This window comes from Saimiri boliviensis, chromosome 12, assembly GCF_048565385.1.
Source record: "Saimiri boliviensis isolate mSaiBol1 chromosome 12, mSaiBol1.pri, whole genome shotgun sequence".
In the NCBI taxonomy this organism is placed as follows: Eukaryota; Metazoa; Chordata; class Mammalia; order Primates; family Cebidae; genus Saimiri; species Saimiri boliviensis.
Genome location: NC_133460.1, coordinates 52493960 through 52514432, shown reverse-complemented (window position 1 = coordinate 52514432; position 20473 = coordinate 52493960). Strand labels below are relative to the sequence as shown.

The window sequence follows — 20473 nt, the reverse complement described above, 5'->3', positions numbered from 1 at the left end:
AGTGCTAGGGTTACAGGTGTGAACCACCATGCCTAACCTAAATCCTTTATTTCTTTATTAATCTCCTGTCTGGTTGTTTTATCTATTATTGAAGGTAGAGTATTGAAGTCTCTGTTATTGTAGGACTATCAATTTCTCCCTTCAATTCTGTCAGTTTTTGCTTTATAAATTTTGGGGTTCTGTTGTATATGTTTATAAATGTATTTTATTGCCATATTGAAACTTTTATCAATATTTAATGTTCTTATTTGTTTTTTGTAACTTCTTTTTATTTGAAGTTTATTTTGTCTGACAATAATATAGCCATCTCAGCTCTTTGGTTACTATTTGTCTGGAATATCTCATTTTATCCTAACTTTGACTTCCTTCTGTTCTTATATCTAAAGGGAGTATCTTGTAGACAGCAGATAGATTCTGTGTGAGTTTTTCTAATGTAATCTGCCAATCTCTGCTTTTTAATAGGAAAGTTTAATCCATTTACATTTAATGTGACTACTGATAAAGGAGGATTTACTTCTGTCATTTATCTGTTCATTGTCTGCATGTCTTACATACATATATTTTGTTTTTCACTTCCTTTGTTACTGCCTTTTTATATTTAGTTGATTTTTTGTAGTATAACATTTGGATTTCCCTTTTTTTTCCTTTTCTGTATATTTTTTAGTTGTTGTCTTAGTGGTTAACCTGGAGACAACAATTAACATCTTAAACCTGTAATGTCTTAGTTTGAATACAAACTTAATTTCAGTACTATACATTCTATTCATATATATCTCCATCCTTCCCCTTTTATATTGTTATTGTCACAGGTTACAAATTATCTATTGTGTGCCTATTAACATAGACATCATTATTATTTTATGCATTTGTCATCAAAAAAAAAGAGAAAAGAAAGAAGAGTTACAAGTCAAAAGTACAATAATACTGGCTTTTATATTTACCTTTACTAGTGTTCATTATTTCTTCATCTGGCTTCAAGTTACTGATTAGTGTTCTGTCATTTCAGCCTGAAGGACTATAGTATGTCTTAGTGTGGATATCTGAGTTTTTCCTGCTTGGAGTTTATTAAGTTTTTTGGATATGTTGATTCATGTCTTTTATCAAATTTGGGAAATTTGGGCCCATTATTTATTCAAAATCTTTTCTTCTCCCTTTCTTCTCTGGAAACTTCTTCTTCCATAATGTGTATGCTGGCCAGCTTGATGGCATCCTATAGGTCTTAGATTCCGTTCACTTTTCTTCACTCTTTTTCTTTCTGTTCCTCAGACTGAATTATTTCAATTGTTCTGTCTTCAGGTTTACTGATTTTTTCTTCTGCCTGATCAAATCTGCTGTTGAACCCTTTGGTGAATTTTTTATTCCAAATATTGTATTTTTCAGCTCTAGACTTCTTGTTTTTTAAAAAAATAATTTCTATCTCTACTTATGCTCTAATTTTATTCATACATTGCTTTTCTTGTTTCTGATACTCTAATTTTGTTCATATATTGCTTTTCTTGTTTCTCTTCATTTTGTCCATGGTTTCCTTTAGCTTTTTGAGTGTGTATAGGACAGTTGATTTAATGTATTTGTGTAGTAAGTTTGATGCCTGGGATTCTGTAGGAAGAGTTTCTATATTTTTTTCTTTGAAAGAGTGATACTTTAATCAGGCCAGGCGCAGTGGCTCACACTTGTAATCCCAGCACTTTGGAAGGCCAAGGTGGAAGGATCATAAGGTCTGGAGTTTGAGGTCAGCTGGCCAATGTGGTGAAACCTCATCTCTACTAATAATACAAAAATTAGCAGGACGTGGTGGCACGCGCCACCTACTTGGGAGGCTGAGGTAGGAGAATTGCTTGAACCTGGGAGGTGGAGGTTGCAGTGAGCCAAGATTGTGCCATTGCACTCCGGCCTGGTGACAGAGTGAGACTCTGTCTCAAAAAAAAAAGGAGTCATACTTTAATTTATTTGTACTATTTGTATTTTATCATTGTTGAAAACAGGACATGTGGATACTGTCATGTAGGAATTTTGGAAATCAAACTTTTCTCTTCCCTATGTTTGCTGTTTTTGATTGTTGAAGGTGTAACTTGTGTTCAGCCAGTGTTTTGACAGATTTCCTTGAATCCCAGGATCTAAATACAAACAAAAACAAAACAAAAAATCTTTTCTGACAATCTTTGCAGATGGCTCTGTGCTGAGGCATTCTTCTAACACTTAAGCAGGCCATTTATATTTCTGCCTCAGCCTTTACTTCCTGCTTATACTGAACCTATAGATCAGTCAGTGGTGAAAGCATAGGGTCTTCTCTGGCCAACTTTAAGCATACATCCTGTCCTGGGTCTACATATGGCTTTCTGAATTCCCCAGTACACACAAGTACTTTTGAATGCTCTAATTTCCCCGAAGAAACTCTCCAGCTTTTCCTCTCAGGCTTTAGGTTGTCTATTGTGTGTCTCAACCATAATGCTTTGCCCTAAACAGTTCTGGGGTTTTGATAACCTTACAGCATTTTTGAATAATGCTTTTCCACCCTGTGTAGTTTTCAGTGCTTTTCCATACTTAGGGGAAACGGAGACAAGTGCCTTGCATAAGTCTTTCAGGCAGTCCCAGACAGGTTAGAACAAACACAATAATTTGAGAATAAAGTCCGCTCTGCTTGCTCCAGAATCAGGGATCAGTGTGCCACACTGGAAATCCAGGCTGCCACCTTCAAGACTGCTGCTGAGCTGGGTATGGTGTGGGGCAAGAGCAAGCAAAAATGCCGCAAAGCTATCCTGCCGATTTAGAATTGCCTCTTCTGGATTCAGCATTCTCTTGGTTACTGGAAACCTTTTCTTCCCAATGTTCTAACAAGTTGGTTCTGATAGTTTCAGTTTCTGGTGTTTTTTTTTTTTTTTTTTTAAGTTTCTCTAGAGATTTAGGAGTTTAGAGTTACCTGCTCTGTCATTTTGCTGACATCTAGACTTTACCTCTTGATGTGAGGAGCATTATACTCAAAGAAAGATGAAAGGAAATAGCAGCTTCTACCTTGGAGACTCTTTATTACATGTAAATTTAAGACTTTAGATAAATATCCCCAAATTGCCTTCCAAAAAGTTTACAGTTCTATAAGTGATATGTGAGACTACTGTTTCTTCACATATTCACCAACACAATACTAATTTGGTTTTTGCTATTTTGATGGGGAGAAAAGTTTCTCAATTTTAATTTTAATCTACATTGTAAATTGTTTAGTGAAACATGTTTAAACATATTTATTAATAATTTTGGGCCGGGCGCGGTGGCTCAAGCCTGTAATCCCAGCACTTTGGGAGGCCGAGGCGGGTGGATCACGAGGTCGAGAGATCGAGACCAACCTGGTCAACATGGTGAAACCCCGTCTCTACTAAAAATACAAAAAATTAGCTGGGCATGGTGGCGCGTGCCTGTAATCCCAGCTACTCAGGAGGCTGAGGCAGGAGAATTGCCTGAACCCAGGAGGCGGAGGTTGCGGTGAGCCGAGATCGCGCCATTGCACTCCAGCCTGGGTGACAAGAGCGAAACTCCGTCTCAAAAAAAAAAAAAAAAAAAAAAAAAAAAATTTTGAAGTTCCTTTTGAGAATTACCTGCTTATAATGGCACATTCATCTTTTATACCTGAGAGTTCTTGAGTTTTTAAAAAACTTTGCGTTTAGTCCTTTTCCAAAAATAATTTGATAATGTTTACCGTAAATGTCATATACAAAATAAAAGTGATAATCTAGAAATAGTCAAAAGCTCAAAACCATGGAAAAGGAAGACAGCATTAAATAGAGCTCTCATGAATAAGCATCAAATCTGAGCTGTCCAACAAAAAGGGAAGCCCTCTAAGTTATATAAGTTTAATCATAAAGGAAGAAGTACATTAGTCACAAAAAGAGACCACATTTATTTCTGGCATTAAATTCTAAAACAGATTTTCATTTGGGCTCTTACATAGAATAATACAGAGTGACGGTGTAGGAGTATTCTTAATGACAGTTTTACCACAAATGCAGAAGCAATTTTTTTTTTTTTGAGCCAGAGTCTCACTCTGTTGCCCAGGCTGGAGTGCAGTGGTAATGATCTCAGCTCACTGAATCCTCCGCCTCCCAGGTTCAAGCAATTCTCCTGCCTCAGCCTCTTGAGTAGTTGGAACCACAGGCATGCACCACCATGCCCAGCTAAGTTTTGTATTTTTTTTTTTTTTGTTAGTAGAGATGGCCATGTTGGCCAGGCTGGTCTCAAACTCCTGACCTTGTGATCCGCCCACCTCAGCTTCCCAAAGTGCTGGGATTACAGGCGTGAGCTACCATACCCAGTTGCAGAAGCAATTTTTATGACTTTTTATGTCTGAAACTTTTTATACATTTATAGTTTATAAAGTACTCTGTAGTACTTTAAAAACTAGTTCATCAATGTTTAAATATTCTTGGACTTTTTAAATGAGAAACAGTTATTAGCAATCAATTTTTTCTTTGGCTGCAGGGAGTTGGAGGCATTTCTTCTCCAAACTGGCCCAAATGATAATATTACAGAGAAAAAGCTAATTAGAATGGCAACAATAGAAAGTTGTACTTAGGCTGGGCATGGTGGCTCACACCTGTAATCCCAGCACTTTGGGAGGCTGAGGCAGGAGGATTGCTTGACCTCAGAGGTTTGAGAGCAGCCTGGGCAACATAGCAAGACCTTGTCTCTATTAAAAAAATTAGTTGGGTGTGGTAGCGCACACCTGTAGTCTGAGCTACCTGGGGGTGGGGATGGGAGCTGAGGCAAGAGGATTGCTTGAGCCTGGACATCCAGGCTGCAGTAAACTGTGATTGTGGCACTGCACTCCAGCCTGGGCAACAGAGCAAGACCCTGTTTAAAAAAGTAAAAAATAAAGAAAGAAATAAAAAAGAAAATTGTACTTAATATTCATAAAAGATTATTTGCCTTTGATTGTAGGCTGAGACTAAATCTGTCACTGTATAAGAATATACCTAAATTTAAAGTAGTCTTCAACATAGTAAAGAAGCTCAATTACTTCCATAATAAAATAAATGCAAATTAAAACTATGCTGAAGTACCTTGTTTTTTCATTGTTGAAGATCAAAAAGGCTTGATAATTTATTGTCTTGTTCAGGATGTTTGGAAACAGGTTCCCTCATATAAACTGATGCGAATATAAATTGGTAAAACTCCAGTGGAGGGCAATTTGGTAATAGCTATCTAACTACAGATTCATGGAGTTTTAACTCTTTGATCAGGTAATTCACTTCCAATAAATGATGTCAAGGTCATCAATGACCACCACATTCTTAAAACCATTGGTCTGTTCTTGGGGTCGTTTTGACCTGTCATCAACATTTAACTACTCAATCCTCCCTGTGGAACTTTCTTTACTTGGTTGTGAGGACACTATACTCTCCTGCCTTTACTCCTCCCTCCCTGGCCTTCTTTATCTCTCCACATCTAAATGTTGGGGTCCCACAGAACTCAGTGCTTGAACACCTTTTCTATCTATACTTACTTCCTTGGTTTCTATCTAGTCTTGTGGCTCTAAATATCATCTCTACGCTCTTGGCTCCCACATTTATATTTCAAGCTGAACCTCTCCTAACTCTCACATGCTCTCTGGTCAGAGCCATAGTAGTCCCTCATCTGGTTTCCTTACAGCTACCATTCCATCCTTCAATTTCTTCTTTTTTATTTTCTAATAATAGCTTTATTGAGATATTTTCACATACCATATAGTTCTCTACTGCCAACACCTTTTCTTTCATTTTTTTCACCCATTTAAAGTATCCATTTCTAATCCCTTTGTAGTTCATAAGCGTAATAACTGGCTGTTCATGCTCATGCATGGGCTCTGCCTCCCTCAAGCCTTGTTATGACATCGTCATATTACCTGTCTGATGTGAACTTAGAAAAATAAAAATAAGGCTGGGCGTGGTGGCTCATGCCTGTAATCTCAGCACTTTGAGAGGCCGAGGCAGGCGGATCACCTGAGGTCAGGAGTTCAAGACCAGCCTGGCCAACATGGTGAAACCCTGTCTTTAAAAAAATAATAAAAATAAAAAATAAAAATAAAATAAAGTGTATAATTCAGTGACTTTTAGTATACTCACAGAATTGTGTAGCCACTCCATAATCAACTTTATAAATATTACAATTATCCTCAAAATTGAAATCCCATTTACATTAGCATTCTTCTTTTCCTCTCAACCATTGTGCCAACTCTTCCACCTTGAACCCCCAAGCCTAAGCAGCCATTTATTTCCTTTTTTTCTCTATAGATTTGCCAACTCTGGAATCATAGAATATGTGGTGACTGGCTTCTTTGATTTAATGTAATGTTGTTAAGGTTTAGTCATATTGTAGTATATATCAATACTTAATTTCCTTATTGCCAAATAATATTTCATTGTCAAAGCAGGAACGAGAGAGAGAGAGCAGGGAGGGAGTTGGGGTCGGTGCCCCAAACTTTAAAATGACCAGTTCTTGCAAGCGCTTAGTCACTGTCATGAAGACAGCACCAAGCCATGAGGGATCCACCTCCATTATCCAAACACCTTCTACCAGGCCTCACCTCCAAAGTTGGGAATTATAATTCAACATGAGATTTGGATGGGGACAAATATCCAAACTATGTCACCTGCTTCCTCACTTCCCTCAGGTCTTTACTCAAATGTTATCATCTCAGCAAGGCCTTCCTGGTGAAATATGTTCCTGCATTCCACCACCCTCAACCCTTAACAGAGTCTGTCTGCCTTCTTGCATTATTTTTCTCCATGGGACATATTACTAGCATATTTATCTTGTTTATTTATCTCATTTATTGTCTCTCTTTCCTCACTAGAATGTAAGCTCTATAAGGGTAGAAGTTTTTGTCTATTTTGTTTAATGCTCTATTCCCAAACCTAGAAAACTACCTGATGGACAATAAGCACTCAGTATCTATTTTTTTGTTTGTTTGTGTTTGGGAGACAGAATCTTGCCGTGTGACCTAGGCAACTATCTTGGCTCACTGCAACCTCCACCTCCTGGGTTCAAGCAATTCTCTTGCCTCAGCCTCCTTGAACTACAGGTGTGCACCACTGCACCCAGCGAATTTTTGTATTTTAGTAGAGACAGGATTTCACTATGTTGCCCAGGCTGGTTTGGAACTCCTAAGCTAAGGCAGTCTACCCGTCTCAGCCTCCCAAAGTGCTAGAATTACAGGAATGAGCCACCATGCCCAGCCTCTCAGTATTTATTTTGAATGAATGAATAACATTGCCTCTGGAGAGGAAACTAGGAGGCTGGGCAATAAGGTTGAAATGAAATATTTTGCTATATAGTTTCATACCTTCTAAATTTTGAATAATATAAATAGATTACCTATTTAAATAAATAGAATTAAAATTAGTAATTGTGAACAGAGTTATCATTACATAGAACCTAGGAAGAAAAATAGATTTTATGAGTGTGATTGCGGACTTCGAGTTAGTATAATATATTTAGCAAGAACCTAAACTAAAAGGGATCTATAACTTAATTCCTTCTAGGTTCTTGTAAGGGCTTCTGAAAATAGAAGGTAGAGGTTTTGGCATAAGTAGTTTAAGAGTGAGCCGGGCGCGGTGGCTCAAGCCTGTAATCCCAGCACTTTGGGAGGCCGAGGCGGGTGGATCACGAGGTCAAGAGATCGAGACCATCCTGGTTAACATGGTGAAACCCCATCTCTACTAAAAATATAAAAAATTAGCTGGGCATGGTGGCATGTGCCTGTAATCCCAGCTACTCAGGAGGCTGAGGCAGGAGAATTACCTGAACCCAGGAGGCGGAGGTTGCGGTAAGCCGATAACGCGCCATTGCACTCCAGCCTGGGTAACAAGAGCGAAACTCTGTCTCAAAAAAAAAAAAAAGTGACAAAATGTGTTTTTTTACTCACTTTAAGGTTTGATAACATTATTGTAATTTAATGCAGTCCTATAAATTATGCCAAGAATATACTTTTATGGTAGCTGGGGAGGATAAAAGAGTTTTTGCTTGCCTTTCACCTGGATTTCCAAATCATTCTATTTTTAGAGATGTTACAGAGTGCCTCTAAAATGATGACAACCATTTATTTCAAAAACCCAATCAATGGGCTGGGTGAGGTGGCTCATGCCTATAATCTCAGGACTTTGGGAGGCCAAGGCGGGTGGATCATGAAGTCAGGATATTGAGACTATCCTGGCCAACATGGTGAAACCCTGTCTCTACTAAAAATACACAAATTAGCTGGGCATGGTGCCATGTGCTTGTAAGCCCAGCTACTTGGGATGCTGAGGCAGGAGAATTGCTTGAAACTGGGAAGCGGAGGTTGCAGTGAGCTGAGATCATGCCACTGTACTTCAGCAAAACACAGTCAAACAGCCCTTGTATACTACAGTTTTTAAAAATATGTAAGGATAAAGCCAGGGCTCAAATTAGCCAAAAATACAACTTAGATACTCCCTAAGAAGCTGCTTTCTGACTCCCTCCTTTATGGTCCATAGCCATATACTGTGCTGTGGTTCACATCTAGGGTTTTACATGAGAGAATAGCACAGTGCTCAAGTGTAGTAGGGGAACAGACCTTAGATATACCCCACCCAGACACTTTGAGGGTAAGAAAATGTAAATCTGTAGATAATAAAAATTTTTTGCTTTTTATTCTTTCCTGATACAGGGTTAAGGAAATGATTCCTCCAAGGCCTCCTCTTACCCGTCGGACAGGAGGAGCTCAGAAGGCAAGTGCCAGAGGCAAGATGAAATGATAAGTAATATGATATTAAGTACATGCACTTGATAATTGCATGGACTCTTTAATATGTCTTCCAGAAGGGGTGAAAACTTGTTTGAAGCTTTATATATTTTCATTGCTGGTTCTATTTGTGATCAATGACATACAGCATACAATGTTTTATCTCTGGCTGGTGGTCTCTCAGCTGGGAAGAAAAGGGCATTTTACATTCAAAGTATTACTGGGTGTGGTGACACGCACCTGTAGTCACAGCTACTAGGGAGGTTGAGGCAGGAGGGTAGCTTGAGGCCAGGAGTTCAAGGGGGAAGTAAGCTATGATCACACCATGCACTCCAGCCTGGGCAACAGAATGAGACCTTGTCTCTGAAACAAACAAACAAAATAGTATTAACATAAACCAAATCCCAGTTTTAGACTTCCAATCCATGGTCTTGACCTCTTTGAGGCCTCTACCAGATGCTTTGTATTTTCTTAGGCAGTGAGTGACTACCACATACAGATCAAGAATATTTCTAGAGCCATTCTAGATGAATACTACAGAATGTTTGGAAAACAGGTGGCCACACTGGAGAGTGATATGGATAGTGAAACCTTGGAGGAGCAGAAGTGCCAGCTGAGCTATGAACTTAATTGCTCTGGAAAATACTTTGCTTTCAAAGAACAACTCAAGGTAAATCATTCACTTGTTTAATTATTCCACAGGTTTTTATGGAGCACCTTCTCCACATACCCAGTTAACATTTTCTCCTCTGATTATGTTCAGCTATACTCCTACCTTTCTCGGTAGGGGCAAAGAGCTAAGTACTCTATGATAGAGTGTCAGGAGAAGCTCCATTCCTGCAGTCTTGGAATAACTTATTACATATATTCTAAGTGGAAGCTTTTAAGAAACTAATTATTCACTTGAGGCTGGGCCAGATTTTGGACCAGATTTCGTTGTCACTATAGGAGCCAGAAACTCTGGTACTGACTCCATAATTAATTCTCCTTGCCTCCCATTCAAATCTCTCTCTAAAAAAGTTATTTTTAGACTTGAATTTGAAGATGAAACAGTTATCAGGAAGGAGGCCTTAATGATTAGGACTAGAATAGCATGTCTTGAGTTAGGATACATTTAACTACTGGCATTACATTTCACTTTTTAAAATTCAGAATGTATAAACAAAAACAAAAACTCCATTCCCAGGCATCAGAGAAATAAAAATTAAAAAAAAACAACAACTCCATATCTCTCCGTAAGCTATAGAATCACTAAGGTTTGAGACATAGTTAATTTAATAATCATTTCTTGAATAATAATGGCTAACATTTATTGCGTGTTTGCTGTTTGCCAGGCAAATTTGCCAATGCTTCATCTTTTACTAATGTAATCCTTATAACAGTCCTATAAAGTAGGTGTTCCTCATTTTATAGATGGGAAAATATAATATTAGTTGACTAAGGAATTTGTCCAAAGTCACAGAGATAGTAAAGATCAGTGTTGAGATTTAAATTCAGGCAGTCAGCTCTAGAACTCACATTCTTAACTGCTACACTACACTGCCTTTGTACACACACTTACTGTGTGTCCTGTACTGTAAACAGATATAAAGAAAGAACATGGAAGTCATAGAGCATAAAAACAACATAGAACATAGAGCAAAAAAACAACAAATGTTCATTGAAGCAAGGGGGTGCTCTCAGCAGGTGATGTAGTCATGTCTCAGTTTGAGTCTTGGTTCTACATTTACTAGTTGGGTGACCTTGAAATGTAACTTTACCTTTCTGTGCCTCAGTTTCTTTACCTAATAACAGGGATGAGGTTAATATTACCACATAGGGTCATTATAAGAATTAAATAATACAATGTAAACCTGGCAATAATGTTACCCTAGTGGGGAAAAAAGAAGCTGTCCTGGCCGTAGCAACATGCTATGTTTATATTTGTGCAGCATTTTAAACTTCTGTACTTGTTATTTCTCTTTGGCTTCTCAATCATCTTCTGAAGTACAATAATAATAACAGAACTACATATCCTCTTAACAAACGAGGAAGCTGAGGTACCAAAGTGTAAAATAATTTATGAGGTTGTGCAGTGGCAGCCTTAGAACCAGAATTTTGATTCTCTGGACTCTCAGCCCAGGCCTTTCTTTCTCCCTTTGAGCTTTGAACCATATGGCCACCATGAGAAACATAACGCCTAAACCTAATGCTCAGATTTTCTTCAGCTTTACGATTCTCTTCATATAGTATGAGCTCTGCGTTGCTTCAATTAGTGATGTTGGTGATGTCAAGGAAAGAAATATCTAGAGTATGTTGACTGAGGGAAAATTGGAGAGCCTATAGTCAACCAGCCACCAAAGGAGAAACCAATCGCCTTCTGAAATTTCCATCAGCCTTAGACCAGAAAGCCCTAGAGAGACCTGTGCTGTCAGCATGGTGCTGGACTGTGTTATCAGATGGGTGATCTGTGTGTTTTGCAGCATGCTGTGGTAAAGATTGTGAGAGAGAAATACTTAAAGACAACATCATTTGAAAGCCAAGAGGAACTGCAGACATTTATCAGTGAGCTCTACGTGTTCTTAGTAGATCAGATGCATGTAGCCCTAAACCAGGTAGGTATCAAGAACTGAGAGCACTTTCTTTTCTCTGTAGAGCATCAAGGTCTTCTATGAATAATTCCTTCCTTTGGTTATTCAACAAATATTTATTGAAGTGTCTGCTCTGTGCTAGGCACTGAGAACACAAAGATGAGTAAGAAACTGCCTAAGCCTAATTACTTTAAGACTAACTTTGGAAAGAACAAGGAGATATGCTTTTTCAATTTCCTAGAAAAATAAATTTCACAACTTTAAAAAATGTAATGGAATTGTCAAAAATAGATAAAATAGGCCGGGTGCGGTGGCTCAAGCGTGTAATCCCAGCCCTTTGGGAGGCCAAGGTGGGTGGATCACGAGGTCAAGAGATCAAGACCATTCTGGCCAATATGGTGAAACTCTGTCTCTACTAAAAATACAAAAAAATTAGCTGGGCGTGGTGGTGTACGCCTGTAGTCCCAGCTACCTGGAAGTTTGAGGCAGGAGAATTGCTTGAACCCGGGAAGCGGAGGTTGAAGTGAGCCTAGATCATACCACTGCTCTCCAGCCTGGCATCTGGCAACAGAGCAAGACTCTGTCTCAAAAAAAAAAAAAAAAAATAGATAAAATAGGTTGTGTAAATTGTGAAATTAAAATTATCATTCTGTTCTGTGAACAGGTACAATTCTCCATTTTTTATTGAAGATCATAAAAGCAGAGAAAAATTATGAGTTTTCAGATTTTATACCCAAATGGCAGTGACACTTCAAACACACCTTTTCTGTTTGACTAGTGGTCTGCTGTCCCACCCACTTTTCTGTTTATATTAATAAATCTTGCATCTTGCCTTCATTTGCTTATTTTTGTACATATTCAGGGGTAGTTTATTTGAAACTAGTGGCAAAGTCAAAGTCTTTTTGTCCCTCAGTAGTGTCTAACCATCTGTGCCTCCTCAAATTATCTGTTTTATTTGCTTTTTCCTTCCTTTTCTTCTCTACCTTTTGTTTCACTTTGTTCTGTCTTCCTGGAGGAGGTAGGACAGGAGTGTCCAGCATCAAATGATTAAGAGAACAGTCCTGCCTTGTGCATGAATGATTTGATTTGAAAAGCAATTGAGAGTGGAGCATGAGAAAAATTTTTCCTTGATAGTGGTTGGGAGCAATACATTGAATTATTTTACATTGAGGTCTAATATGATCAGGTTTGCATTTGCTAAAACACTCTGATAGCACTATGGAGGATGAGTTAGAGGTGACAAAACTGATGATGTTAGTTGATTATTGCATAATAAAGGGAAAAAGTTTAAGTTAAGTTTACAGTTCAGTGGGTAATTGATACCATCAGTACTAAAAAGAAAAGAAAAACATTAATCAGGACATGGAATGCAATATCAGTAAATTTAATGGTGGACAGATGGTGCTGAATTCGCTTTTGAACATTGGCTCTAGTGGGGTTTTGCTTAAGATAGAGATCTGAGCTAGAAACGAGATTTGGGGAGCCATGATATATGGATGCTATGGTAATAGATAAGGCTGCTTGTGAAAAACATAACAGAGAAGAGAGCTTGGCAGTAGAACCCTAGGAAATACCAACATTTAAGGAATGAATGAAAAATTGAGAGACGAAGGTAATTGTTAAAGAGGCAAAGAGCCAGAAGACAATGGTGTCACAAAAGCCAAAGGAAAAGAATTTTAAGGAAAAGTGGTCAAGATTGTCAAATGCTCCTAGAAATTCAAGGAAAACAAATCTGGTCTTCATTGGATTTCACAATAAGGAAGTTATTGTTAACCTTTACATACCAATATTATTGGGCTAATAGGGGAATTCAAATTATGATGAATTGAAGAGTAAATGAGCAATCAAGAAACAGATGAATATAAATTCAAGTTGGATGATGAAGGAAAAAAGTAGAAAAGTAGTAGCTAGAAATTACAGGGATTTTCTTCCATCCCTCCCTTCCTCCTTTCCTCCCTTCCTCCCTTCCTCCCTTCCTCCCTTCTTCCCTCCCTCCCTCCTTTTCTCCTTCCCTCCTTTCTCTCTCTCTCTCTCTCTCTCTCTCTCTCTCTCTCTCCCCCTTTCTCTTTCTTTCTTTTCTCTCTGTCACCCAGGCTGAGTGTAGTACTGCGATCATGGCTCACTGTAGCCTCAACTTCCCAGGCTCAAGCAGTCTTCCTGCCTCAGCCTCTCAAGTAGCTGGGACTATAAGCACACACCACGCCTAGCTAATTTTTTTTTTTGAGACGGAGTTTTGCTCTTGTTACCCAGGCTGGAGTGCAATGGCGTGATCTCGGCTCACTGCAACCCCCGCCTCCTGGGTTCAGGCAATTCTCTTGCCTCAGCCTCCTGAGTAGCTGGGATTACAGGCACACACCACCATGCCCAGCTAATTTTTTGTATTTTTAGTAGAGACAGGGTTTCACCATGTTCACCAGGATGGTCTTGATCTCTCTACCTCGTGATCCACCCGCCTCGGCCTCCCAAAGTGCTGGGATTACAGGCTTGAGCCACCGTGCCCGGCCCCTAATTTTTTGTATTTTTTGTAGAGATGAGATTTCACTATGTTGCCCAGGCTGGTCTTGAACTCCTGGGCTTAAGTGACCCACCAGCCATGGCCTTCCAAAGAGCTGAGATTACAGGCATAAGCCACCGCTCCTGGCCTGGGATTTTCTTTTTAAGATGAAAAAGACTTGAGCACATCTACAGTTTTGGGGAAAAGTCAGCAGAGTGGGAAAAGCTGAAAATTGAGGAAAGAGAGGGTATAATTGATAGATCCATCAATTAAACAACTGGAAAAGGACCAAAAATTTAAATAGAAGGATTAACTTTGAAACAGAGAAGGATACAATACCTCTTTCTCTAAGACTGAAAGGAAAGTGATACAATAGATCCAGAAATAAATAATTTAGCTAGGGAGTTTAACAGTTGAAGACTTTCTTTTTCTTTCTTTCTTTCTTTTTTTTTTTCCCGAGACGGAACTTCACTCTTGTCATCCAGGCTGGAGTACAGTGGCATGATCTTGTCTCACTGCAAACTTTATCCCCCTGTTCTCCTGCCTCAGCCTCCTGAGTAGCTGGTATTACAGGTGCCCACCACCACACCAAGCTAATTTTTGTATTTTTGGTAGAGACAGGGTTTCACCATGTTGGGCAGGCTGGTCCTGAACTCCTGACCTCAGGTGATCCGTCTGCCTCAGCCTCCAAAAGTACTGGGATTGCAGACGTGAGCCACCACACCTGGCCAGTTGAGGGATTTCTTACTTAATGATTTCTATTATCTCTGTGAAGTAAGGTCTTTACTGAAAGTGAAGGGGATGAGGAGTGAATGAAAAGCTTGAAGAAAGAGAAGAAAACTTAGATATTGCATGGCATTATGGAATATGCTGCTAAACAAAGACAAATACATAGATTACTAAGGGTATCAAAGGTCTCCAGCTAAGATGGAATGCCACAAGAGTTTGTGCTAGTCTTTGTGTCTGCAGTTTTCCTTAGGACCAGTTAGCTGCTCTTGTCTTAGAATGAAGAAGTCAGATTGTACTACTGTTTTAATTTGAGAATTTTCAGGACAAGCGCAAGAGAAGGGCAAGTATGTCTTGGATGAGAGTATGCTGGTGAAAGAGTAGCCTGAGTGGGTAATCATGAGGTTCAGGCTGATCCATTTGGGAAGTGATGGGCTTATTGGAACTGAAGGAAATAAAGTCAGAGAGCAGTTTTCAGTGGGCTAAGTGACAAAAAGCTGGAAGACATGGAATGTTGGTTCTGGGAGTGGGATATTAGAGTATTCTGTTTTGGATGTAGAAGTGTGTTGCTTCAAGGATTTTGGGGTCAAGACAATCAAGATAACTAAAAAGAACAGGACAAAAGCATTAATCAATGATCAGAGATTCTCTTTGTCCTATCTCAAATGTGGCTTTACTGTCCACATTTCTTAGCACTTGCACTTTGGGAGGCCAAGGTGGGCAGATCATGAGGTCAGGAAATTGAGATCATCCTGGCCAACATTAATTGTTTAATATAAAAATTAGCTGGGTGTGGTGGTGGGTGCCTGTAATCCCAACTACTTGGTAGGCTGAGGCAGGAGAATCGCTTGAAACCAGAAGGTAGAGGTTTCAGTGACCCGAGATCCCACCACTGCACTCCAGCCTGGGCAACAAGAGCGAAACTCTGTCTCAAAAAAAAAAAAAAAAAAAAAAAATGTCACTGATACTATTTTGACTTCTAATTAAAGAATTTTTGTGGACTCTCTCTTGACCATAGCTTTTGACTCAGGAGATTCCTAATTACACCAGACCTGCTCTCACAATCTGTGTATACAGGATATATTCTTTTTCTGATTTCCCCCTACCTTTATATCTCCTTTGCAGGATCTATCCATCTATATTTTCTACTAAAACTGTAGATTTGGCTTCTAAAGCTTTACTCTTTATGTCCTGTTTTCTTCATATTTAAAGACTCTAGCAAGGGCTTGCCAATCTTTTTCATGTCATCTCACACACAAGAAAATGATAGTATTTGTCATATACACTAGAGAAAATGAAGGAAGCTGTTTGAGGTCAGAGGTGACCTGCATAGGGACTCTGAGTGCCCTGAGGGTTGAGGCAGTTATTTCTGCCCTAAGCAATTTTTACTTACTTCCATGAGCTCAGACTGTTGGTATTCAGATACCTGAGCGTCTTTTTCTCCCTTGACATTTCTCTCTTGGTTAACTCATATTCTCTTACTTTTTTGGCAAGACTGTCATTGTAGATATCAATCAATATAATTTTAGACATCCTGACTGGATCTCACATTGGATTTATGCTTATGAAATCTCTCTACTTGTAATTGTTTCGTTTTTGTCTACCTAACGTCTTGACATTGACTAGACCATGCCAGAAGATGCCCAAGGCACTATTGCAACCATTTATACAAGCAGTGAACAGCTTAGACTCTTTGCGTTTGAAGCAGAAGTCAATGAGAACTTTGAAATGGCAGCAGCATATTATAAAGAGGTAATTAAACATCTCAGTGATTGTTACTATTACTTCTATAATATGAGCATAATAGTCATTTTTGATTGTTTAAAATCCAGCTTGATTGGTGAAGGGGTAGACAATAAAATAGAATAATAAAATAGCGTCCAAAAATAGGCTCACACAAATAAGGTCATTCCATTTTTGACAAATGTAAAAGAAATTCAATGGAGAAAAGATAGTCTTTTCAGTAAATAGTGTTAGTAACAATTGTGGAAAATAAAATAAACCTCAACCTTAAACATTTTACAAAAATCAACTCTAAATGGATCATATGTCTAAATGTAAAACATAAAACTATAACACTTTTAGAAGAAACAGGACAGAATCTTGACCTGGAATCAGATAGAGTTCTTAGACATGACATTGAATCATGATCGCTCAAAGAAAAATGTGATAAATGGAATTTCATCAAAGTTAAAAACTTTTGCTCTATGGAGGTCATAAGAGAAAGAAAAGGATTCCTAAATCTGTGACATATGAAAAAAGAGAAAGAAAAGGAAAAGCACAGATTAGGAGAAAATATTTGTAAAACATACATACATATATATATATATATATATATATATATATATATATATATATATGACAAAGGATTTGTATCCAGAATACAAAGCACTCTCAAAACCAAAAAATATTTGTACATAAACATTCATTATGAGTACCTGTTTTTAATTATTTTGGCTAATACTTACAAATGAAATTGCTGGGACATATGGTAATTCTGTGTTTAACTTTTTGAGAATTTTGAGGCATTTCACTGGGATTTTGATAGGGATTGCCTTGTAGCTGTAGCTTGCTTTGGATAGTATTAGCATCTTAGCAATATTAAGCCTTCCAATCCATGAACATGGAATGTCTTTCCATTTATTTATGTCTTTTCAAATTTCTTTAAGCAATTTTTATAGTTTTTACTCATCATGAATTGCATTTTTCAGATTTGTAGATAGATAAACAAATATTTGCCATCTCAAGATTATTGCAGAAATTATTATATATGGTTGATATACAATACAATGAATCTTTAGGCTCCCAAGGTATTAGATGAGTTTAGAGTGACCAGAATACTGACACTAGGAACAAATAGCTTGATGGTTCAAATTTTTAATTATATCAATACTTTTTTCAACCACCTCCTAAAGGCCAGAACAGTGATTGCACTAGGCATTTGAGATTCAGTGATAAGCAAAAAAAGTCACAATCTGTGCTTTCATTGAACTTTCATTATTTATAGTGTTTACCATGTGATATTGTATGCATTAAAATATGACATAGTATCACAATAACCTTGGCTCTCCTGATGCTTAGAGATTGGTTCGTGAGCCCCAGAATCTGGATCACTGGTTGGACTATGGTGCCTTCTGCCTCTTAACTGAAGACAACATCAAAGCACAAGAGTGTTTTCGGAAAGCGCTTTCCCTCAACCAGAGTCATATCCACAGGTATAGGTGGAAGGGAGATGAGGAATCAGTGGGAAGGAACAGAAGATTCTACATGAAATTGTCTTGGTTCCATAAATGTGACATGGGACCATGTTGTTTATCATGTTGGTGATCTTTTCTCAGCTTGTTGCTGTGTGGTGTCCTGGCTGTCCTGTTGGAGAACTATGAGCAAGCAGAAATTTTCTTTGAGGATGCTACTTGCTTGGAACCAACTAATGTTGTAGCCTGGACTTTACTTGGTATTGTATTTTCCTTTAATCTGAATGTGTTTCTTTCCCCATTATAAGATTCTCCCTTTTTCCTTTCTCTTCTTCAATAGTTCCTCATGTAGTTCTTAAACGTTGGTAGAAATATGGGAAAAATAAGTGAAATACAATTCTTTAGTATAAGATAGTAGAAAAATAGTCATATTTATTTCAACATTTTTCTTTCCCCAGGTTTGTACTATGAAATTCAAAACAATGATATTCGAATGGAAATGGCATTTCATGAGGCCTCCAAACAGCTTCAGGCACGAATGATTCAGGCACACGTAACAAAGCAAAAGAGCATTGGTACTGTAGAGGACATTGAGGAAGGAGGGAAGAGAGAATCCAGTTTAGGCCCTTGGGGAATCACAAATGGTTCTGCAACAGCAATCAAGGTGGAAGCCCCAGCAGGTAGGGCCGGGTGTGGTAGCTCACACCTGTAGTCCTAGCAATCTGGGAGGCTGAGATGGGAGGATCACTTGAGCCCAGGAGTTCAAGGTTGCAGTGAGCTGTGATCATGCCACTGCACTCCAGCCTGAGTGACAGACCAAGATCCCATCTCTAAAACGAAATTTAAAAAATAAAAAGTATTGGCCTTAAGAAGAGAAGCTGGCACATAATAGGCACTCAGTAAATTTTGTTAAATGATGAATACATGGAGTTTGAGTTATGTCAGGGATACCAGGAAAAACTCTTAACTTCTAAGTATTTCCTCATTCATATAATTAGTGGTCTGAAGCTTCTACTGCTGAGATGCAGTTGTTTTAATCTTAGATAATTTACTGTCTTTAAAAGGGATACCATTCTGTCAGAGTAAATTTCATTCCCCCCCCCACTTTTCTCTCCACCACATAAAGTCCCTCTCTTATGATTCTCAAATTTCTTTCTTTATGTACTCCCTTTCCCTCACTGTTCTGTGATTCTCTTTTCCTCCACTTTAGGAATTCAATCATTCTAATGCATGGTATATATGTTTTTGTTTGTGTGTTCCTTTCATGTGTGCATTATTATTTTGTTTGCCTACACTTTTTAACAGTTTGATGTGTAATTGACATTTCAAAAACTGTACATATTTAATATATACAATTTGATAAATTTTGACATAAGTACACAATTATGAAAAATCACCACAAGCAACATAGTGAACATATTCATTGTCCCTAAAACTTTCCTTATGACCAGTTGTGGGCATCTCTTTCTCTTGCACTCATTTCCAGACAACCACTGATCTGCTTTCTGTCATCATAGATAAGTTTGCATTTTCTAGAATTTTTGAATTCTAGAAAACACCTGGAATTTTCTAGAATTTCCAGAATTAAATAGAATCACACACTATGTACTCTTTTTATATCTAACATTTTCAATAAGCATAATTACTTTGAGATCTAAACATGTTGCTTATATCAATATTTCATACCTTTTTATTGCTAAGTAGTATTCCATCATGTGCATATCCCACAAATAGTTCATCCATTCACCTGTTCATAGATATGAGTTGTTTTTAGTTTGGCACAATTAAAATATAGCTACTATGGACATTCATCTATAAGTCTTTTTTTTTTTTTTTTTTGAGATGGAGTCTTCTCTGTCACCCTGGCTGGAGGGCAGTGGTGTGATCTTGGCTCACTGCATCCTCTGCCTTCTAGGTTCAAGCGATCCTGCTGCCACAGACTCCCGAATAGCTGGGACTATAGCTATGTGCCACCATGCCTGGCTAATTTTTGTATTTTTAGTACAGACAGGGTTTCATCATGTTGCCCAGGCTGGCCTCGAACTCCTGACCTCAGGTGATCTGCCTGCCTCAGCCTCCCAAAGTGCTGGGATTACAAGCGTGAGGCATCACATCCAGCCTCTTGTTATTTTATTTTTTTTCTTTTTTGAGACAGAGTTTCACTCTTGTTACCCAGGCTGGAGTGCAATGGCGCAATCTCGGCTCACCGCAACCTCCGCCTCCTGGGTTCATGCAATTCTCCTGCCTCGGCCTCCTGAGTAGCTGGGATTACAGGCACGTGCCACCATGCCCAGCTAATTTTTTGTATTTTTAGTAGAGACAGGGTTTCACTATGTTGACCGGGATGGTCTTGATCTCTTGACCTTGTGATCCACCCGCCTCGGCCTCCCAAAGTGCTGGGATTACAGGCTTGAGCCACCGCGCCCAGCGCCTCTTGTTATTTTCAATACAGATTTTATTAGTAGTTATTTACCCCATTCAATTTGCATTGAGGCCTAACTTAATCTTTTCAAAGAACCAGCTTTTGGTTTTGTTACTGTTCTCTGTATTTGTTCTTTAAATCATTGATTTATGCTTCTAAAGTTTAAGTATTTCTTTTTTTTTGAGTTTGAAATGTTTATTTTTTTCAGTTTATGTTCATCCTCTTTATGTAATCATATCAATTTTTTTTGGTCGTAAAATCAATGATCTTAGCCTGAATTTCATAGAAAATAGAGCCTGAGTCAAGAATTTAATGGTAATACTTTAATTGGAAGAGTTA

The 20473-nt window shown here is 38.3% G+C and overlaps 1 protein-coding gene and 1 non-coding gene across 5 annotated transcripts in view; both read left to right on the top strand.

Annotated features, from left to right (window-relative positions):
- CFAP70 (cilia and flagella associated protein 70) overlaps nucleotides 1-20473 on the top strand; it is a 118782-nt gene that overhangs the window by 55094 nt on the left and 43215 nt on the right. For 3 of the 4 annotated variants that reach the window (XM_074382383.1, XM_074382382.1, XM_074382385.1), the window contains exons 14-20: nucleotides 8654-8718; nucleotides 9208-9398; nucleotides 11191-11322; nucleotides 16145-16270; nucleotides 17600-17733; nucleotides 17857-17972; nucleotides 18171-18392. In XM_074382383.1, coding sequence (XP_074238484.1) covers nucleotides 8654-8718; nucleotides 9208-9398; nucleotides 11191-11322; nucleotides 16145-16270; nucleotides 17600-17733; nucleotides 17857-17972; nucleotides 18171-18392 — 986 coding nt within the window. The remainder of the gene's footprint in view (nucleotides 1-8653; nucleotides 8719-9207; nucleotides 9399-11190; nucleotides 11323-16144; nucleotides 16271-17599; nucleotides 17734-17856; nucleotides 17973-18170; nucleotides 18393-20473) is intronic. The other variant, XM_074382384.1, reaches the window with a different exon arrangement.
- LOC120367488 (small nucleolar RNA U13) lies at nucleotides 5776-5879 on the top strand. The gene has a single exon (XR_005581866.1). It is a non-coding gene; the product is annotated as a small nucleolar RNA U13 (small nucleolar RNA).